We start from the raw sequence: 22839 nt of genomic DNA, 5'->3' as shown, positions 1-22839 counted from the left end.
TGTGCTGCCTTCAAAGATGCAATGCCAGTTTCATTGCCTTTGAAGCCAGCTCTTGGACACCGATTCCCAAGCCCCAAACTGACGACAGATTCACCCGTCCGGAGGGCTCCCTGTGCAGATGGGACAGGACCCTGTCTCCAACCCTGGCATGGAGATGTAGGTGAAGGGCACAGAGTGTTTTCCTGGGGACTGTTGGGCACCGTCGTGCCCTGTTCCTCTGGGTTCCCACAGCGCCTTCCTGGCGTTCTAGATGCCTTGCAGACATCTCAGCATTTGTCCCTAGACCAGACACTGGGGACACACAGGACACAGTCTAGCTGGGGAGAGACACTGAATGAAGCCACTCACAAATTCACACACACAAAATTATAATTTATAATTTGAGATAAGTTATCCAAAGGGAAGAAGAGGGATTTAGTAGGGTCTGTTTGTATTTTGTCCGGGACGGGGAGCCCCTGGAATGCACAGTGCGCGGTGTTAATCAGTCTTCTCTCCTATCCATGGGGGTACGTTCTGAGACTCTCAGTGGATGCCTGAAACCTCACACAGCACCGAACCCTATATACTCTATTTTTTCATACACATGGATACTACAATAAGGTTTAATTTATAAATTAGGCCTAGTAACAGATTGACAACAACAGTTAACAATAAAATAGAACAATTATAACAATATAGTGTAATAAAAATTGTGTGGATGTGGTCCCTCCCTCTCTCTCTCTCTCACTCTCAAAATATCTTACTGTACTGTACCCACTATTTTTGGACCTCGGCTGACCATGGGTAACTGAAACCTTGGAAAGGGAAGCCATGCATGGGGTGGGCGGGGGGGGGGGGACTACTGTAATTAGCTTTTTCAAGAGCTTGCTCCAAGCCAGGCCCTGTGCTGAGTGCCCTGCATGAGTTCCCCATGTAATCTTCCACTGGCCCTATGAGTGGATGGATACCTGTCAGATCTCCACTTTTAAGATGAAGAAACTAAGGTCCGGAGTAGTTCATTCACTTTCTTCAGCAAGGTCACACAGAAGTGGTAACATATACTTGCCTGACCCCACAGTTTTCAGCATGCAGAATTCAGGTTTGGGGGAAATGGGCAGATGAGTGGGTAAGCCCATCAGAGGGGATACCGTGGAGGCAGAGCTGGCCTGCGCTAGTCACTGTGCAGCCCCACGGCTTGTTGCAGCGCCTGGCACGAGGTGTGGAATTGTCTCTGTGCCAGGTGAGGTGCCTGGCATTAGCACTGCACAGAGCCTGGCAGACACGGTCATGTCCGAGTCCTCTGTGATCAGCATGGCCTTTGCTGTCACACCCAGACCACTCTAACTGCTTCCCCTCAAACCCAGCAGCAGAACACCAAGGGCCAGCCTCCCCTAAATCGCTCTGGTGTCATTGAGAAGCACAGTTTTATATTATTAATTACTCCTAATAACAGTACAATGTGTCATTCATGACAAGAGAGACGCAGAACACTTTTGGTTGGGTATTTCTGGTCCGTGAAATCAGCTTGAGTGACTAATAGTTCTTTCTGAAAGTGTTTCAGACATGAGTTAAACATCTGGAATCTTCCATTCCCCTCTCAAGCTCAACCTGTGGTAGAAAAGTCTGTGTATTAAGCTATTTAAGGTAACCAAAGACCCTGCGGGGCCTGGGCGGCTGTCAGGCACTGGATGGATCCTAGCTCAGCTCTGCCTTTCACTGGCACCTTGAATCTTCTCCAAGTCATGGCCCTCTCTGGGCCTCAGTTTACCCATCTGTCAGAAGACAAAATTGGCTCTAATGTTCCCTTCTGTCCTCTCCTTCTGCCCACCCTTGTCTCCCTGCCTGGCTTCCAAAGCCCTCTCTTCTCGGGAAGAATTCAGTTCCCTGCTGGAATTGAAAAATTGGACAGAAGAGAATGGGATGGCACCCCGGGATGGAGGTGGGGGTGTCATCTGTGGCCAATTTAGCCGAGCATCTTTGGATTGCTGTTGGAGAACTCAACCATCTGACATTTGTCCAGCAGCAAAGCTCCTGTCTATTTGTACAGCAGCGAAGCTCCTGTATCAGCGCCTAAACACACACAACGCAACCAAGAAAATGCGCGAACACGCGCAGATGCACACACAACACACACATACCCTCATAGCACAAATACTCACATGCGTACCCCAAACATATGTACAATACAATGTGCACCCTCAAACCCTCAACACAGACGACACACACCACACACACACAAATACCCCACAGCGTGAATATGCACATGTACGTCCCGCATATACATGCAACGCACACCCACAAGCTCACAGTGGAGACCACACATGCACAACACGTCTTTCTGGCTGAGACTTCTGGTTCTGGTCGATACCATGCAAACGCTCCTTGCTCTTCTTGGTAGGTGCTAGCCCAGGTGACTGGCTTCTGGATACTCAGCTGCAAGAGGATACTTGGAGGTGGAGAGGGTGAGTGAGCGGGAAGACTTGTTAGCCAGTCATGAAGGCGGCCAAAAATGGGATTTGGATGTGTTTGTGGGTAGGTGTCCCTCCCGCATTTAGTCCACAGAGGTTTGCCAAGCACCCACTGCAGGCCAGACCCCAAGCAAGGCATGCCAGACTGGCCTGCCCCCTGGAGCAGTGGAGGGGATGGTGAACTCACAGACACCGAGTCCAGGGGCCGCTGGGCCCTGTGCTGAGGCCTCCCCACACTGCCTCTCCCTCACTGTGAAATCCCGCTCCTCCCTGTTTAGTGGCAGAGGGGACGCAGGTTCAGTGAGCTGAAGCAGCCTGCCAAGGCTGGCCACGCCAGACCCAGAGCAGGTGCTGGAGTGGCCTCTCACCAACCCAGCCGCTCCAGCCTCACTCTGCTGCAGAGTCAGCTGCCCCTCATGGTCGGAGATGAGGTTTTATGAACAGACACCACCAGCGGTGAGGCAAATGGTGGATCCCCGGGGGCCTCCGTGGAGCTGAGGGGGACGGCGCCAAGCGAGTCCAGTGGGACGGCCAGGGGGACGGTGCCAACCGAGTCCAGTGGGACGGCCAGGGGGACAGCGCCAACCGAGTCCAGTGGGACGGCCAGGGAGGACCCAGTCAAAGGCAGTGAGGAGGGAGACGGGGTGCAGAAGGCATCATTTGCCGAGGCCAGCCCATGGGCTTTAGGGCCCAAGTACCTGATTCACATCCCAGCTCCACCTCATCCTTGGGTCCCTGAGCCTCAGTGTCCCCATCTGTCAAATGGGAATAATATTAGCTTGGACCTCAGAGGGTTGTCGTGGGGATCCAGTGAGCTCATTTCTGGCTCACCGTAGGATCCCAATGCATATTTGTGGAATGACTAAGTGGGAGAATGTGAAGTGGTTAGAACAGGGCCTGGCATGGCACATGGGCAGTGCCCAATAAACATTGGCTCTTACTAGTGTTTTAAAGTAAAACAAGACAAAAAACAAATGAAATCCAAAGTTGCTAACCTGTGAAAGTTGACAGCCCCAATTAACCCCAACCTGAGGAACAAAATGACCCTGCTGGACGGTGTTTCCAAAGGTGCTAAGTTGGGAGGGGAGGTCATTAAGCTGCCTAAGGTTTCCCAAGACTAATTCTGCAGAGGCAGCTCCGTCCAGGCAGGCCAGGGGGTGGCAGGCAGACAGGGGCACGGCTGGCCCTGAGGAGGGCCTCTGCCTTGTCCCCTCAACCGGCTCCCCAAGCAGGACCTTTGTTGGCTCAGCCAGGCACTTTCCACAGTGGCCAGCCACCCTCGGCCAGCGGGCACAGTCAGAACACTGCCAGCCACCCTCGGCTGTGGCCAAAACCCACACTGACTTCCATGGGGTCCCAACTGACTGCCAGTGTGGGCCTGGCATCTGAGCAGGACTGGTTACAGATTTGCAGGCCCCCGTGTTCAGAAACTGTTAACTATTAGGAATTTCACGACGTCAACAGTAGAAAAAATTAAACTAAAAATAAAATAAAATAAAATAAAATAAAATAAAATAATACAATAAACCCCCGACCCTTCAGAGCATGGGGCCCTGGCGAGTGCAGGGGGGTCACACTCCCACGAAGCTGGCTCTGCACACAAGTCCAGCAGAGCACAGACGCGCGGCGCCGCTGGGAGCAAAGCCCCTTAACCTGCTGAAACAGGACGTTTCCTCTGGAGAATCCCCCCTGCCGCGGATTCAACCCATGGCCAGGGCGGATGGTGGCACACGCTGTCTGGAGTCCCAGAAAGGCCTGTCTCTGCAGTCACCCGTTTCACAATCCATTTGCTTCACACACCCATTTCACAACCCCATGGCCACAGCCAGGCTGAGAAATGTGTCCCAAACTCCAAACCTGCTGGGACCATGAGAGTCTCCCAGTTCCTGATGCCCCCACTGGCCTGGCATCCCCTCTCTACTGTCCCCTACATGCCCAGCCCACATCTCCCCAGAGAGGACGCCCAACCCTTTGGGCTCAAGTCGCCTCCAAACCCTCTCCTTTTATATTCTTCCCAGGTCTCGTCCCTCTCTGAAATTATCACCCGGACTCATCTTTTTACACATGTGATGTCAGCCTCACCTGTGAGCCTCAGTATGGCTGGGGCTGCACCTGTGGGTGGTTGGTAACTGCAGGTAGAATGAGATGCCACCTCCTCAGGGAGGGCTTCCTTGATCTCACCCCAACTCTGGCCTTTGGCCTGTCATCACCATGTCTGAAATGACCTCCTGACCTCATTGAGCTATGAGTTTGCATGTGTGTGTGTGTCTTTAGTCCCTTTGTCCCCCACAATGTCACACGAGGTCAGGGAGCTGGTTTTCTTCCCAGCCCTGTGCCCCATACCCAGCACAGAGCTTCACACTGAATAGGAGCAGAATGTTTGTTGAATGAGTGAACAAAACCTTTTTTTTTTTTTTTGCCTCTGACTTGTGGCATTCTTCCCAGGGACTCAGGCCTGCCCAATCGTGGTGCCCCCTCCCCACTCCCACTCCCAGCAGTGAGCCCTCCCTCCTCAGCCCATTAACACCTTGGCTCTGCCCATTTCTTCTGGGTAGAATCAGGGAGTTGTGACCTTCTCTGCCTGTGCCTGACAGTGGGCTCTGCCCTTCATGCCCAAAATGCCAGCATCACAGTCCCTGGCACATCTAGGGTTATCAGATTTCGCAAAGAAAAATACAAGCTATCCAGTTAAATTGAGATATACTTACACTAAACATTATTCATAGTTTATCTGAAATTCAAACTGAACTGGGTGTCCTGTATTTAATTCTCGCAGTCCTGGGCACACACGAAGCCTCCTATGAGTGCTGGCAGTCCAGCCTATGCTCCTTCCAAAGCAGTTCTCCTTTCCTACTGCCCCGTCAGGGGCCCTGTCTGTGCTGGAATCATCATTGTCCTCAACTGCAAAATGGAAAATAAAATGATAGTGGTTCCTCCCTCCCGGGGTTGCCAAGATGATTAAATAACATAACAACTAAGATGTATCCGGCCCCTTCTCCTCTACTTGCAAGGCATCGATCCCTTCATTCCTCGCAATCACACCACGTGAAGGTGCCATGAAGCCACCCCATTTTGCAGAAGAGGAAACTGAGGTTGGAGAGGTGAAAGCACTCAGCCGAGGTCACACAGCTATGTCCCACTCATCTTTGGGTGACCCTCAGGTTCGGACCCTGAGGTCTGAACACTGCATTAAGCTCTCCAGACAGAATCAACTTCGGAACTAGCGCCAGAGACCACTAAGTCAATCCCAGGTGACACCATCAGCACTTAATAAATGGTAGCCACTGCCGGTGTCGCAGACGGATCAATGGGAGGTCAAGCGTTGTGGGTAGGTTTGGTTTCTTTAAGCCACTGAATTAACTGGTTATTTTTGCCTGCTGGCAGTGCAGCCTCCATTGTGTAAATGCCATCTCACTTCCAAGACAATCAACGTGTGACTTCTCCCAGCCAGACTAGCCAGGTCTCCCGAGACTTCCCGGAGGGCAGGGGCTGTGTCTGGAGTGGCTGAATTCCCCGGCTCAGGGTTGCAGCTCAGCCAGAGTTTGTTGATTGAATGAATGAAGAAATGGCTGAAAGCAGGGGTGGTAATGATGACCTCCTTCACCCTAGGAAGTGAATGGGACCCAGGTCATCTCCAGGCCCAGCCAGTATTTGCAGTGGCACCCCAAGGGATGCTGGGGGACCCCTCAACTTTTCTCTTAAGTTGCAGAGGCCAAACTGCAGCAATATCTTCCCTGATAAAAGACATGCTGGTGGTATTGCCCCTTCCTCAAGGCAGGGGCTGAGGGCGCCCAGTTCACAGCAGGGTGCCATCTGGGGTAGACCCTGGGTATTGCCCCACTCCTGGGCCGGGGCCTGGGTCCTGACCTAGTGCTGGCTGTGGCTCCAAGAGTGAGCTTCTCCTCCCAAACAGAAGACGGTCAGTGCCTCTGAACCTCCCTCTGGGCTGGGCACGCTTGGACTCCTCTAAAGAGCCTGGACCAGCCTAAGCCACATCCCTGGGCTTGACTTCTCCAGAACAAGCCTCCTGGTCTTTCTGGGGGAGCTCTGGCAGCATCACTGTGCCTGTGCAGGGAGAGCGGGAACCCACTTCCTGCACCGGCTTTCTCTGAGTTCTTCAGGATGAATTCGCTCTGGTCTAGGTAAGTTCTACCCCGAGGCCACTTTCACTTCCCAAATTCCAGCTTTTCCTTCTCTATCCAAACTGTTACAAACACAGTAATTTTTAAAAGCCTTTTTTTTCTCTGAACACACTAAGTCCCTGCTAATTACTGAAACTCCAGGCATTACAGGAATATGTGGACACTTAAAGAATCAGGACTACGTGGGAGAGGGGGAGGCAGCTCCCCAGGGTCCTGGGTTGGAACACAGGCTCCACCACTGTGTGACTTTCAACAAGCGACTTCCTTGACCAGCTTCCCGCTCTGTAAAATGGGGAGAGTAATATTCGGCCACACTGAGTCGGTGTCAGGTTGAGTTAATATTTGGAGAGTTTCTGGCACAGGTAGGTGCTCCTTAAGTGCCTGTTAAATAAGTGAAGCTTTGAGAAAGTATCTAAAAGGCGACACACTAAATTCTTAAGAGGCTGGAGGTGGGCCAGGGAGGGGAGGTCTCTTATGTAATATTTTAATATCTTTTTAAACCAGAAGAATGTGTTCTTGTAGCACTCCTGTAATTAAAACTTAATGAACTAAAAGTACACCCCTCCCGCTCATACCCCTTTTGAACTCCGCAGCCGCGCCCCCCAGCCGGTGGCCCCTCGGGCAGCAGACAATGGGTGTGGATTCGCCCCAGGTCCCGCCGGCTGGGGCGGCGACAATACACCAGTCCCCGACAGCTATTTACATGACAAGGGCTTCCGGGCGTGTCTACGCGAGTTCCCGTCTTTCCTGGTCGTCCTCCTTGGGTTCGGGTGAAAGCGCTTGGGGGTTCAGTGGGCCATGATCCCCGAGCTGCTGGAGAACTGAAGGCGGACAGTCTCCTGCGAAATCAGGCAATGGGTGATCCATCTTGGGGGCTTCCTCCCCCTTTCTCCAATTTCTCTTCCCTGAGCCCCCAGGGACCTTGTGCTCCTCAGAAGATAGGCTAGCCCCAAGAGCCTGGGTCAAGGACCCCAGGGACGGGGGCGAGGGGAGGGCGCACCAGCAACCCGCCCGGGTGCGGCTGGCACCGAGTTCGGCTCCTTGGCCCCGGGCGTGCGCCGGGCAGGCGTTCCAAGCTGACCGCCGTTGGGGAGAGGGCACAGCGCCCCTCCTCCGTTGCGCGGGTGCCGGGTCTACGTGGGCCGCCTAGCTCTGGCCCTTTAAGAGCCCGCCCCGTTTCCCGTCACCCCGCCCCCCGGCTCGGGGAGGGGGTGCGGGGGAACCTCGGCGGGGATTGGCGCAGCGCGCGCCCCCTCCCCGGCCCCCGCGCGGTGGGAACCGGCAGCCCCGTCTAGCGCTGACGTCAGACCGTCTGCCTGCCTCCGACCGCGGTCTCGGAGCGAAACCCGATCTCCTTGGACTTGAATGAGGAGGAGGAGGCGGCGGCGGCGGCGGCGGCGGAGGCGCTCGGCTGGGGAAAGCTAGCGGCAGAGGCTCAGCCCCGGCGGCAGCGCGCGCCCCGCTGCCAGCCCATTTTCCGGACGCCACCCGCGGGCACTGCCGACGCCCCCGGGGCTGCCGAGGGGAGGCCGGGGGGGCGCAGCGGAGCGCGGTCCCGCGCACTGAGCCCCGCGGCGCCCCGGGAACTTGGCGGCGACCCGAGCCCGGCGAGCCGGGGCGCGACTCCCCCGCCGCGCGCCTCCTGCATGCGGGGCCCCAGCTCCGGGCGCCGGCCGGAGCCCCCCCCGGCCGCCCCCGCGCCCCCCGCGCCCCGCGCCGCGCCGCCGCGCCGTCCATGCACCGCTTGATGGGGGTCAACAGCACCGCCGCCGCCGCCGCCGGGCAGCCCAATGTCTCCTGCACGTGCAACTGCAAACGCTCTTTGTTCCAGAGCATGGAGATCAGTGAGTGACCCCACGCCCCCCTCCCCGGAGACTCCGTCGGGCTCGGACCCTATGTCGGGGCACAGCTGCGAGCGGGGGTCCCGGCCCTGCGCGCCCCCTCGGACCGAACGCCCTGCGCCCCGGCAGCGCCCGCCGCGCCCCGGGCGCGCCCTCCCGGCTCGCGGCAGCTGGCGGCCGGCCCGGCTTTGTCCCGCGGCGCTGCGAGCCTGGCACGGCCCCCGCTGTCCGCGCCCCGCCCGCCCGGACTCGGACCCGGGGCTCAGCGGCGGCGCACGGCGCGGGAGGGTTGAGGCGGGCGGATCCGTGAAGTTTCCATTTTATTTCCCTAAGGGCAGTCGCGATGGAGCATTTAGGCCGGCTCTTTACCAACTTTGGGCGGGGGTGGAGGGGCGTGTGAGACACTGTCTGGTCTGCGAGGTGTCTGGGGCTCCGGGCGTGTGTCTGGAGTGTTCGCGGCGCTGTGTCTTGGGCTCTGAGTGGATGTCCGTGCGTCTGTGGAGTGTGCGTGGCTGCGTGGCTCTGTCTGGGTCTTCGGCGTCTCTCGGGGTGTCTGGGGGTCTGAGTCGCGGTCTTGCCCAAGAGTGCGTGTCACCGAATCTCCCTGCCTCTCTCTGTGTGTCTTTCCCGTGTCCGGGCCGGGGTGCCTTTCTTGAGCGTGTGCATCTTTCTGGGGGTCTGGTCTGGTTGGGCCGGATCTGGGGACCGTGTGTGTCCAGGTGTCTGAATCCAGGGCTCAGCGCTGGCCCGTCTGGCCCAGCGTGGATCTTGAATGTGTGTGTGTCATTGTGCCAGTGTCTGTGTCCCCGACGCACCTATAAATAGCCTCTGTCTGGACAGCTTGGTTCAGTCTGGCTGAGACCATGGTTACAAAGGAGTCAAAGTTTGGGGCTGTTTGTGTTTGGGACTGCCTGGCCCTAAAAGGGATGAGTGGACCAACGGTGGGGAGTGGGGTTTTGAACCTTGTCGCTAACGCAGCCGCCTGGGCACCCAAAAGTTCAGAGAAGTAAGTCTCTACCTCCGGCACACACAGCCCACCTAGGTGGACATTTGGTTGAGTGGAGAATTGAACCACTACCTCCCGGGTTCTGGCTTCTAGCTTCTAGCCTACACCTTGTCCCCCAACCCACCTTTTCGGGGACCTTTTGCTTCCCTGAGCTTTAGTTTCCCCATCCCCACCCTGAAGAAGCACGCCAGGTGAAGGGGCACACAGCCCTTCCCTGCTGGGGGCCAGGCTGCCCCTAGCTGGGGCCCGGAGCTGAGAAGCAGCCGCTGTGGAATGAAGGCAGTGTCTGGGCGGCTCATAAGCAAGTGTCCGCAGGCGGCTGCCAGTTTGTGGCCCCTGAGCCTATACAGTGAGCTTCAAGTGGTAAAAATAACCAGGCTGGCCGGGCTTTGGTGGTGGGTCCTTCCATCCATCCACCTCTCCACACTCCCTCCCAGCCTGGAATGGAAAGCTCTCCCCCTACCCCACCCTAGCTGGCCTGTGCCAGACTAGCGAGGTGCCAGGAGGACCTGCCCAGAGCCAGCGTTTGCGGAACCGACTTGCCTTCCCAGAGGCCCTTTGTGAACTCAGGAGGCTAATGAAATGCACGAGGATGTTATTAAAATACATTCGCACACGTTTGGAGAGTCTTGCCTTAGATGGATTGCTGCTTCAGTGCCCTCCTTGCCTCACTTTTTGCCTTTCGCTCTGTAAAGCTGCCTTGAGGACCTCCTGCTCGAGGGGCACACATCCTTGTGTCACCCTTATTCCAAGGGCTGGGCACAGTGCATCATTTTGCTCTTGTCTCTCTTTATGGTTCAGGACTTAAAAAAAAAAAAGCATTGTTCTTATTTCTGTCCTTTCTTAGGCTCATCAGTCCATGATGTTTTTGACCTGACATCAAGGCCTCTTGTTAAATGCCTTGCTGCCGCCCTCTGCACTTTGCCCCGCCGCCCCCAGCAGCCTTTGAGTGATTGGGACCCTTGGGGTTAATACCTGGAACCCTAGCCTGTTCCAGCTGGCCCCTGGGTGCCCCAGTTAGTCCTGTGTTCTGTGTATACACAGCCCCCTACTTATTGGAAGAAAGCTGCAAGGCACGGAGGGAACCAACCAGTCTTTAAAATGCAGGTATACTGTAACAGTTTGTTTTCATCAGATTTCCCCGAGAGACTAGGGTGAGGAAGTGGTAAGGCCTGGTGTCTCCTGGAGTTTCTTTACACCAAAAGATAGGAAGGAAGGAGGGAAGGAAAAAAGAAAGGAAAAAAGCTGGTATTTGGTTTTTCTTTTAACTAGTAGTGGCTGCTGTTTTTCATCTAGTACATGCTGGGAGTTGTTTGCAACGAGAACTTGATGGATGGTTTGGAGTTGGGCTTTGAGGCAGTGTCCAAGTGGCTCCTATCCTGTAAGATACCTTCTTTTGGCAGAAGGAAATTGACCTTGCTAGGTCCTTAAGCCACGATGGGCCTCACTGTCTTCATCTGAAGAATGAGACCGTGATGGATGAAATCTAGAATTCTATAGTCTTTCAAGATAGGGTCTCTTCCCTGCTGAGCCTGGCTGGAGGTCTTCAGGCTGGACCGGGCTTCCCACCCACTGCTGGTTCCCCTGTGTGGTCTTCAGCTACCCCAAATTTCAGACTTGAGAGGAGCCTACGCAAGCTCGGGGTTCACATCCCTGACTTACAGATGAGGAAAGTCCACCGTGGAAAGTTCTGCCCGAGGTCCAAAACCCACACCAGCCCCAGGCCAGGGTGGTTTCTCTTGGACTGCACACCCACACCTCTTGAATTTGGTACTTGGGCCCCAGAGCAGGTCCTCCTTGAAACTGGGGGCTGGGGGAAATTGTCAGAGCCCCTTTGTACCCCGGGAGCCACGTCTGCTCTCAGGATGCTGAATGGAGTGGGCTTGACTGTAACAGGACACTCCTGGGGCCCCATTTTTTCTGAGAGTCGAGGGATGAGGCTGCTGTCTGGTGGGAATTCAGTGTTCCCAAAACATACCCGTGAGAAAACCCTTTCTTTTAAAAAGCCAAGGGTCCTGGGATTAAAAGCAGGCAGCACGAGTGACAGCCTTGCAGATGTCAGCCTGGAGCTTGACGCGGCTACTTTTGAGGAAAGGACTGCTGGCACCTGGTTTTCCTGGCTACCTCATCTACCTCATTTCAGTTCTGCTGCGTCTCAGAGATTACCCCCGGGCTTTCTCCTCTGGCTGTTGCCTCAAACTTCTGGGGCGCAGATGGATGCTAAGTTCGCTCTTGGGAAAGACTGAACCTGGGGCCATCCGGTGTCTGCTCACGCGGGAGGCGTTTCCTGAGGGTCCTGGGAGGTGCCCCTGCCCTGGGCCCATCTCTGGTGGTATCTACGGTGGCAGCTGTCTTTTTAACATCACCCGCTGGCCAGAGTCACCGAGCCTCTGATTCTTCTTCTCCAACCTTTTCCAAACAAATATGAGAAAATATCAGAAACTCACAGGACACCCAGGTTTCCCTGGGCTTGCCTGGCACATGCTGTTTGACACTTGCTTGAATCAAGTGAGGGTGTAGAGACAGTGCCTTGGCACTGTGACATTCTGAGCCCGGTAATTCTTTGTCGGGAGGCAGGAAGGGCCGTCCTGTGCTCTGTAAGGTGTTAGCAGCACCCCTGGCCTACACCCACTAGATACTAGCACCCCTCTCCCACACCCACTAGTTACCAGCACCCCTCTCCCACACCCACTAGTTACCAGCACCCCTCTCCCACACCCACTAGTTACCAGCACCCCTCTCCCACACCCACTAGTTACCAGCACCCCTCTCCCAGGTTTGACAGCCAGAAATGTCTCCAGACATGGTCAAATGCCCCCTACTGAGACCACTGTTTAATCAGTTAGTGGTTTCTCCTAAGGGGCTTGAGGGCCAGAGGGCAGCATCTGCGTTGCCAGGAGACCCTTAATTCCCGTCAGACGTTCGTCCCTGTGAAGGCCTGTGGCCACTCCGCAGCCACTCATCCACTCAGCTTTTACTGAGTGCCTGTTGTGTGCCATGAAGGAAAGATAGGGGCTTCCTCTTGTGATGAAGTTTTCCCGTTTTCATCTTGGATTTGCGTTTCTAAGGCGAGACCCTGGCGTTAGTGAAAGCCGATGTTTTGGATTGGGGTTAAAATACAGATGTCTAACACCAGCTGTTCTCCCCTGTGGGCCCGCTAAACCCTGGGACTTTTCACCCACAGGTTTTCTGACTGTCTGGGTTTTAGGTTGTGGTGCAATAGGGGAGTTATTAAGGGAGTTGAGTTCTGTGACCCGAATCTTAGGTCAGACAGTTGGCCGCAGCTTCCCAGGAGGTCTGGGTTAAGCCAGCTACACTGCCCAGTGTGACCCAGGGTTGAGGTGAGTTTAGCATTTGTCAAAGCACAAAATAACTAATTGTTCCTGTACAAACACACACGCGCCTGTGAGTGGGTGCTTGCATGCGCACACGTGCAGACACACACATGCGCACACACAGTCATACACAGGCACACACAGCTTCTACCCCATCTGTCTTTCCTGCCCTCTTCTCTTTGGGTTGGGAATGGTTAAAACTTCTGGGCATGTAAGAAGAAAAGGAGGAAGAGTGCACATTCTCCCCTGTAAGAGGTGCGAAGGTATGCACCCTCTCCATAAAAGAAGGAAGGTGGACCCCTGTGTGCCGCTGCCCAGGAGAAGGGAGGCCGTCGGGAGGTCTGTGGAGGCTGGAAGTGTCTACAGCAGAGTTGCCTCCCTCAGGAGCCCCAAGGAAGCCTCCGTGCTGCAAGATGCACCCGCCACCAAATTGCCCCAGAGCCACGGGGTCAGGTGTGCCCACATGCCTGCCCCCACCATCTCCACTCCCATCGTGGCCCAGGGCCAGGGGGTTTAAACGTTTATAGTCCGGTCAATAGTTTAAAAGCCAGAAAATGTTTGGAGGAAGGTGCTGGTGGCAGGGTCCAAACCTGAGGATCGGTGTGGCCCTCTCTCTTCAGGCGTTAGCATCCAGAGACCAAGTTTGCAGGCACCTCGGTGTCTGGGATCCTGCCCAAAGAGAAGGAACTCTTACACGGTGAATTTCGGAGGCTGTGCTGCTGCCAGCCTGGGGTTCTGTACGGTGCACATGCTGAGAGAAGGAGATTGAAGCCGAGGGCCCATTTTTTGCTTTTTACAAAGTGTTGCGTAACGCACGCATGGTTGGGGCACGTGCGGGAGCTGTGCGGGAGGCGGACCTACTCTTCATGCACCCTCTGGAGTGACAAGGATGGTACCATGCTGTGCCAGGGGCTCCCCGAGGCTGGGGGAGCGTGGTTCAGGGAAGCAAACTCAGTTGTCTTTGGGGTGGGCTCCAGGGAACCAGGGGCAAGAGTCCAGTTTAAAGGCACTGTGGCCACTGCTCAGCCCACCATTGCCACATGGGCCCTGAGTGGCCAGATCTTTCCGTTCCAGGGCAACCGAATGGTTAGATTTTGACATAAAACTCCTGGGTTTTAGGTGCTGGCAGTTCCTTTGGTCTCCCCTGTCACCAAGAAGCCCCACAGAACCTGCTGGCAGACCCCATCTGTCCCATCAAGTCACCTGCCCTGCTGTGGGTGGGTTGGGAGTGAGACCGAGGGCCAGAGGGATGGAGGCGTCAAAACTTGCTGGCTGTGTACCCTTTGTGCCCCCCTTCACTGTCATCTGATGGGTCTGTAAAGTGGGGTGATCATAGTCCCTGTGCTGGGGGTGCAGAGAGATTCTGGCTGTGTGTGGCCTAGTGTCTGGAGCAGCTGTGTGTTCGTAGAGGTGAGCGATGATGGTGGGGCGGATTGGACTCGATGGTCCATTCTGCCTGGTTCCCTAGCGGTCACTCTGCAACAGAGTGCCTAGTGATGAGAAGGCCTTCACCAGAAAAAGGTTGCCCATTCTCGGACTGGCTGGTAAGGTTGGAATCAACAGGCCCATCTGGGGCCCATGGCCTTGAACATGGAGGTGATTGACTATCTGTGTAATACTCCTTGTCCTTGCCAGGCCCACCGCAGACCTGGCTGGCAACGACCCCAGCATGCCCGTTGCTGGCCCAAGAGGCCCCAGACGGTCTCTTCGGGTCTGCCAGCAGGGTTCCCTTAATCCACTGCCAGGCTTGGTGGACAGAGGCTGGAAGAGGGGGTACAAGGCAAGGCACAAAACTGGGGCCGTGAGGTCAACACCGCCCTGAAGTCCAGATGCCCCACTGGCTGCAGTTCCTAAGACAGCCTAACCTGGGAGCAGAAAGCCCAGAAGCTTCTGATGGTTTGGGGCTCCCCTTTGTGAGAATCAATTGAAATTTTTAACAGGTGAGCGTATGTGGGGGCAAACCATTAAAAGAAAGGCCCTGATGTCCCCCACCCCCATCAACAGGTGCAGCGGAGGGAGGGCCGGGGAGGGGCCGGTCTTCAGTTTCACTTCTGCTCCAAGCACTCCTTCCTGCCTTCTCCCCAGGGTGGGCTGCACCCCTCTGTGAAGCTGTGACAGTGCCGAGTACTGACAGTCAACCTCATTTTCCCGTTGGATGACACTACAAAGCCAAACCTTGACACCTCAGGGGTCTCGTCAGGGTCTTGTCAGGCAGGCACTGGCAGAACTGTTTGTCACCAAACCGGGAAAAATCCCAGAATGACTTACCAGCCAGGCAGGGGCTTCAGCACCCTGGGGTGAGCCTGGAAGAGCTTGGGGCATCCCCAGACTATCCGAGAGCCACAGAATGGCTTCTCTTTTCTGTTCCTGGGTTACTGATGGATTTTTTTGCTTCTGCTCTTTTTCCTAGTTGAATGTGAAGAGATTATTATGTGCCAGGTATTAGTGACGCATTTTTCTCAGTGTTCAAAACAACCCTGAGAGAGCTATTGCACCAATTTGCGGATACAAAAATGGGATCAGAGAGTGTAAGATACTTGCTCGAGGTCACACAGCCAGGAACTGATGCTCCATTGGGATTCAAACGCAAGCTCCCTGACCTTGCAGTCCACACTCCCAGGCTTTCTTTTCCACTACACCGACCTCCTGAGCTCCAGGGCTTTCTTTGCAAGATTGGCCATTGCAGTGCTATTTTAGGCTCCCAAGACTGCAAGCCCATATTGGACCATTTGTTAGGGAAGAACACGTACGAATTGGCCACCTCTCAGAGCAATTGGGTCCATTCTACTCTGGCAAGACACTGGCTGACATTCATTGGAAATGTCTCCCCAAAACACACGTGCCTTGTCAGGCTGCATGAGGAGCTGGTGTCTCTGTCTCCAGCTCTCTGTGCATCTCTGACATACCAGCACCAACAGATGTCGTGGCAGGGGTTTGGGGAGTAGCTGGGGAATGTTCCCAGGGAATCAAATGTAGACTTGATAGGGGACATCACTAGACACAGCCTCTGCAGGGGCTCAGCGTTCAGCACCATTTGCCACACACCTCTGACCTCCTGTGCTGTTCCCAGGGCCGCAGAACATCAGGGAACGACACAGACAAATTCCTACCCTCTACGAGCTGCTGCTCTTGTAGGGAGACAGGTGAAAGAACACGAGTCATTTCAGAAGGGAAGCTGAGAGGCCGCACTCAGAGGCACCTTCAGGGCCTCGCCTAGGGAGACCCCCAGCCTGGTGTCCTGTTTGTGGCCCAGGAGCACCCTGGCCTTCCTCCTGTCACACCTGTCATGGCAGTAATCGAATCTTTGTGTCATTAGCTGTGCCATGTCTGCTTTCCCTCCAGGCACCAAGCACTGAGGGGTTGTTGTTGGTTGTGTCCCTGAACCTGGTAGGAGTCTCATGTGCGTTGGATGAAGGGAGGAAGTGGGCAGGTGAACTTTCAAGAGATTCCAGATTCTTGTGGTCAAGATACAGGCTTTGAAGGCCTTCATTCTGGGGGTGAGTGTGGTATCCTCCCGAGTCTCCAGTTGACTCTCTGTGAAGTGGAAGGAAGAATGACATCTGTTCTATGGGGTTGTCAGGACCGTTACCTGAAAAGCACCTCTGGCACAAAATGTGATTTTTAATGCTCCAAAGTTTCCACTATTTGGGGCAGGAAACTGTGCCCGAGTTTCATACCTGCCCTCTCTTCTAGAGCTAAGGGGCAGGTACAGAAGTCAATGCAGACCCACCTCCCCTGCACCCGCTCCAGTTGCCCTGGGTGGTCGAGGTTTCACAGTGATGGCTTTAGTCCTACAAAGGCCATCAAATGGCAAAAATGCATTGCCAGGGCTTGCTGCAGGCCCCCAGAAGGAGAATTCCTAGGGTGATTCTTCTTGGCACACACTTGCTGCAGACTGGGAGTGTTTTGGGGTTATTGTCCTCATGGAGGAAGGTGGAGTTTGCTCAGAGGTGAAGTTGAGATGCCACATGCTGGACCGAGCTAAGCAGCTATTGTGACTCAACTTCGGCGGTATCAGGTGGTGATCAGCTATTCCTAATGCTCCAGCACATTCTAATATGTACCTGTTGTTAATGGGAATGGGGGTAGGAAGAAGGGTGGCTTGGAATCAGTGCCTGCCATAAACTAATAAGGATGTCAGAAAGATTCGAACTATAGTCTGATTTTCTTCTTCTTTTTTTTTTTTTTTGATGTCTTCTTTTTTCTTTTCTTTTCTTTTTTTTTGAAATGGAGTCTTGCTCTGTCACCCAGGCTGGAGTGCAGTGGTGCGATCTCAGCTCACTGCAACCTCTACCTCCTGGGTTCAAGTGATTCTCCTGCCTCAGTCTCCCAAGTAGCTGGGACTACAGGCATGAGTCATCACACCTGGCTAGTTTTTTTGTATTTTTAGTAGAGACAGGGTTTTGCCATGTTGGCCAGGCTGGTCTCGAACTCCTGACCTCCGGTGATCTGCCCGCCTCAGCCTCCCAAAGTGCTGAGATTACAGGTGTGAGCCACCATGCCCGGCTCCTTTTTTGATGTCTTTTAACTAAAATCATTTGTTATTGTTTCAGTGGGCTTGGGAAATGGCTCTACTGGCAGAAAAGAGAATTTTATTTAGTAACAAGTTGAAAATCCCCAGTGGCTCCGGGATCTGGATGGTGGATAAAGGTTGATTGTGACCTCCACGAACCAACTCTTCACCATCAGCAAGAAACACCTCGCAATCCTCCTTAGCAGTGGTGCTAGCCTCCCCTTGGGCTGGACGGCCACAGCTAGAACCACCTAACAGCCATGCAGGTTCGAGATGCCACTTTGCCTTTTAAGTCTTAAGAAACTGTCCTATATCATTTGCCCCCACTATAGGCTTCTGGGGCTTCAGGGGAGGTGGCTGTGCCAAGTGCTTATTTGTGTTGATAAAAGTTGCACGATCTTGGCACCAAATAGATCAATAAACATTTTGACAGTTGGTGGAAGTGGAGTTATTGTGTGCCTCAGTTTCCCTGTTCCCCCGAACATGTTCGGTAAAGCATGGGCCTGTGGAGGGGTCTGTCAGTGGCAGCTGTCAGCCTCTATTGTCATTGACAGGTTGTCATGGATTCTCAGTATGCAAGTCGCATCAGCATCAGGAGTGGAAGAGTCTCTGCTGGTCCTTAAGGTCTCCAGGAGGGGCCACTTCCATCACTGGCTTTGGGAGCATGAAAGTGACAAATCCAGCCATGAATTTGCCTGAGTGTCAGTGGTTAAGAATACAAAAAGGTGTGTTTTTATATTTAGAGCCACGTATCTTCAAGTATATACAATATACATTTGTATTTTATGTATGATATATGTAAAACATGGACTGTCGAAACATGTGCGTTCCAACCGCCGAGGCCGGGAGGCTTCTCTGAGGTCCCTTGTTGGAGTCCACCATGGACATCCCACCTCCCACAGGTGTGTCACAGGGTGAGCTCAGGTGAGCCTGACCTTCTCCCAGCCTTGCCCTGGGTTCCCCCAGGCAGGTGAAATCAGATTTTCCAGGCCGTGTCCTCGGCAGCAAGAGAAGTAGGAAGCTGAATCAGTTTTTCAGAAATTTTGAGCAATGCAAACTGCTCTTTCCCCCAGGAGGTTTTCAGCACCAGTGGTCTCAGTTGCCTAGTTACCTAGTTACCCCTCTGCTCATCTAGACCAAATCCCGAGAGACTGCCCTGCACCCCACACGCCTTGCTTGGCCTGTGGGGCAGTCCTGGCACCTGGTAGTTGCACAGGGAGAGAGACTGTGGCGGGGTCCTGGGGCTCTTTAACATAGCTCAGCCGCTTTCTAGATGTGGAGTCTTTGGTCAGCTCCTTACTCTCCCTGATCTTGGCTGACTGATTTATAAACTAGGATTTATAATTACTGCACGGAGGTGATTAAATAAATTGTCTTTTAAGCACCTATCACAGGGCTAATTCCTAGTAGATGCTCAATAAATGGCCACGAGAGTGTTGGTGCCGATGGTAAGTAGGGATTGGTGGTAAGCAGGACGGCTGCCCGAGAGTGTGAGCTGGGCGGAGCTCAGGTTGGCTCCTTCTTGCGTCAAGCTGCCCACTAGGCTTGCACATCCTTGATGTGGGCAACACCCACAGACTGCACAAGCTGTCCCATAAGGTTCAGATGCCCAGACAACAAGATTCGGTTCGAGCCCTGTGGGGTGATGCATTCCAGAGACCACACTTCCTTTAGGGAGGCTCAGAATTTGCATGGGGCCACAGCAAACGCCTTTCTTCATTCCCCTGAGTTATACAGCAGGTAGCAGAGCTTCAATCTGAAACACCTCGTGGATGTCAGTTGAGAGATGGCGTGAGAGTTTGGTTGTGGTCAGTGATGTGCTTCAGACTCCCAGAGAAGGGAGACTTTCAATGTCCTCTTATGGCTGCTACATTTAAGGAATAAAAAATAAAAGTTAATACAGAGACTTGCCAAGTCTGTGTGTGTGTGTGTGTCTCTATGTGTACGTGCTGACTTCTTAGGATTTCTGCAAGGTCCGGAACAGCTTTCTAGAAGACGGTGGAAAGTGAAGCCGGGGAGCTTTGCACAGGTCTGGGAACCCTGCAGGAACTTGGTGCCCGCCCCGCCAGTTCCGCAGATTCCCCTCACCGGGCTGAGCTGGTGTCTGTAGCTGGCCAGGGCTCTAATTGCCTTCCTAAAAACAATTTAGTTGGTAATAATTCTGTAAACGTCTGAATCAACTTTGCGCAAACACCCTGAGTAATTTCTTTGTTCTTTTCTTTCTACTTTGTAATTGGTGTCTGTAAAAGCCAAAGGTTTGGTCTTGCGGAAGGCATGATTCATTTATTGGTGTCTATGCCTCCTCGTTATTGAGTCATTTCAGATGCCATCACGGTGAGCCAGGGCTGATTCATATGGGGCTGAGCTTAGAAGCCAATAGGGTCACGGCCATAGGAGGAAACTGGTTTTCTAATCTGTTTATGATATGGGAAAAAGAGGCGGGTGTGTTGAGATGAGGGAGAGGGTGTCAATTACATGGGTGAATATAACCAATGAGATAACACCAACCAGCCTTTAAACACCACTCCATTTGCTGCTGTTGATCATTAGGATAGATCGCAGCTCAATGCACTCCTATCTCGGGTGTATCTCTCCCTGTGTTTATGGATCTTGATCTCTGAGCAGGCTGACACGGGAGGGATGCCCCCACCCCAGACCTGGAGAGACTTTTCAAGTCATAAGCCACAGATGCAGAGAATGTTGCCTCTTTAAAAAATATATCAGCTGGACCTACCATGAAACAAATGTTTAAATGTTTAGGCTCACGTGTAAGGGAGCCTCTGCCCCATTCCCCACTCATTTCTCTAACAATGACAATTATTAGATGTTTGTGGTTGTTCATTCTTTGCATTATTCTCCAAACTGTGTGAACTTACACATGGTGCCACTTATTTTGCCTAATTTTATTAGTTGCTTTGGCCCTAAATTGTCACTGTCCTCCCGTCTAGAGGGTAATCAGAGTTGTTTGCCACATGGCCCAGAGGTGTAATTATGAGTCCAAATTCCAACTGTCCGTATAAATCTAGGCTCTGCCTGCAAGGGGAATATTTCTTCCTGCAGTGCTTTCCTCTGGTTGGTTCCCCATCTGCATAGCTGCACGGCATCCTCCACTCTGCATCGGGGAACAAGGGTTTCTCTCAGGTCGTTTTCAATATCCAGCTCCTAGCTTAGGGCCAAGTGCAAAGCATGTCATTGGTGTCTGTCTAGCTGCTGGTTGGATGGCTATGAGAAAGTTCACTGGAGGAGAAATTTGCCAGTAACCCTGTGGAATCCAGCCAGTATTTATTGAGCTGCCTAGTGACTTTCAAAGTATAGATGAGGGATGTTGAGTGCATGGCATTCCATCCAGTGTCCCCTACTTGCTGCCTATAACAGACATTGCTAATCAATTGCACCCTCCATCCTTGCTGCGCTCAGATCCTCACCGAGGTGGTACTCCCAGTGTCTGCTCCCAGTCGGGGTTCAGAGAGGGCTTGAGTGATGACACTTGTTGACCATCGGGTTGTGGATGATCCTTATGGGGAAAACTGGAAGTTGTGCAGACAAATGGCTGACTGAAAGACTAGTGGGGCTGCAGAAATCCTGGTGCATGCAGCCACCAGGACCAACTCCCATCTGCTCCTCCTTGTCACCCTGTGTGAGTCCCAAGGCAGTTCCTTCCATGAGTTCTAAGGACGTTCCCCATCTGTGGATGGCCCAGCCCCACACTTCAGCTACCATGTAGCGGGAACTCCCACACTTCAGTGAAGCAGCATCCAAGGGTGACTCCAAGAGCAAGCCTCCCCGAAGAGCATGGCTGCCCGGAGTAAGCATTACTCCTTGGTTCCTTGACAATATGTCATTTTCCTTTTTTAAAAATCAGGGGTGTAAACGGAAATGTGCACAGAGGCCTCCATTTTCTCTTGCCAGCCTCTCTCCACAGAAGTCTTGAGCTCTGCTCTGAGCGCTTCGCGGCATTCCCTTTCACTCTAGTGAGAATGAGCTCTGGATCCTTTTCCCAGAATAGACTCAGAGCAGAGTTGAGGGTGGGGTTCAGGAACAAAGACAAGAAAGGGGAGAATCTGGGAGGCAGTCAGTATTTAGGGAATGAACCCAACACCCAACAGCTTTGTCTCCTTGTTTTTCTGGGTTCTTGCCAGTGACGTCGCGGCTTTTTGAACCCTAGCAATTCCTACTGACAGTGGCAGGTGCTCACTGAGCACTTTGCACACCCTGTCTCATTAATCCTCATGGCAACCCCATCGCGTGGAGGAGGTGGAGCTAAGTCACCTGCCAGGGATTGCCCAGCACACTGCAGAGCAGGATTTGAACTTGGGCTGCAGTGTCTTGGCACAGGGTGGGAGGGAGAGTCACAGAGAAGCAGGACCCTTTGCCAGCCCATGGTTGAAGGGGAAAGTTCTAGACACAAGGTTTTCCTGGCATTCCTGGAGCCCCAGGGGCGCCCAGGCTCATACCTCTTTCTTCCTGAAGCCTGTGCCTCCTTTGTCTAGGCAGGGACGAGCCCACCTTCCCCTGAGCCTCAGAACTGCCTGTCACTTGGTTTAAGGGGTGGGCTGGTTGGGGGCCTCTGCTCCTTCCTCCTCCTCCCATCCTCCACACACTTCCCTCCTTGGAAGGGTGCCAGCAGCGATCCCTGGGGCTCAGAGCAGGAGGGAGCAGAAATTGTCGGTAACAGGTTGCAGCTGAAGGGAGAAAGTGGTCCCTGTGACCAGTGAGGTGCTTGGGCAGGATCTGAGCTCCCCAGGAGGGGTGAGGAGAGAGTCCAGAGAACATCTGGACTGGAGGGACCCTCTCCAGCCTTCTTCAAAATGCAGTGGTTCTCAGTCCTGGCCACACATTAACACCACCTGAGGGGCTGTGGCAGCACCCCAGACCCACTACCTCTGGGATGGGGCCGGGCCATCTGGGTTTCCTAAAACTCCCCAGGTAATTCCAGGGTGTGGCAGAGTTAAGCCCGCTAAGCTGCCCTCAGCCCCAAGCTTGCAGATGGGTAAGTTGAGGTCTGGTGAGGGGGAGGAGGAAACTCAGGCCACTTTTCAGCCACAAAATCCTTCTGGTGCTAATCAGAGGAGTACTGCTAGGCCAGGCACAGTGGCTCACACCTGTAATTCTAGTAGTTTGGGAGATGGGTTTTCACCATGTTGGCCAGGCTGGTCTCGAACTTCTGATCTCAATTGATCTTCCCGCTTCAGCCTCCCAAAGATTACAGGCGTGAGCCTCTGCGCCCGGCCAGGCCTGCAGTTTTAAGCAGGGCAGACAGATTGTGAAAGGGCCAAGCCGGGCTGGAGGTCCGATTCTCTAGCGGTGAAATGCCAGGTGCTTCAGCGGGGAAAACATTTTGTAACCTGAATCTGGGCCCGTAACGGGTACCAGAGACCTGGGTGTCTGTCCCAGCCCCAGCCAGGGGGCCCAGGATAGTGGCAGAGCCTTGGAGACTGGACAGACTCCAGCAGCTCTGGGGCTGGGTTGGCCCATCAGCCGCTGATGCCAGCCCCGCTGGGCTCCAGCCCAGAGCCACCGCCTGCCCGCCTCACCTGGCCTGCATTCCTTTGCAG

The 22839-nt window shown here is 53.9% G+C and overlaps 1 protein-coding gene across 2 annotated transcripts in view; it reads left to right on the top strand.

Moving 5' to 3' along the window:
* Positions 1–7326: 7326 nt before the first annotated feature.
* The window catches only part of PMEPA1 (prostate transmembrane protein, androgen induced 1), a 63757-nt gene continuing 48244 nt past the window's right edge, over positions 7327–22839 (top strand). The window contains exon 1 of one of the 2 annotated variants that reach the window (XM_016938171.4): positions 7327–7447. In XM_016938171.4, the coding sequence (XP_016793660.1) occupies positions 7444–7447 (4 nt within the window). In that variant the 5' untranslated portion in view covers positions 7327–7443. Of the gene's footprint in view, positions 7448–7891; positions 8434–22839 lie in introns of those variants that run through there. The other variant, XM_016938170.4, reaches the window with a different exon arrangement.

This window comes from Pan troglodytes, chromosome 21 (assembly GCF_028858775.2).
Source record: "Pan troglodytes isolate AG18354 chromosome 21, NHGRI_mPanTro3-v2.0_pri, whole genome shotgun sequence".
NCBI classification, from domain to species: Eukaryota; Metazoa; Chordata; class Mammalia; order Primates; family Hominidae; genus Pan; species Pan troglodytes.
This window is presented reverse-complemented; position numbering and strand designations above follow the sequence as displayed.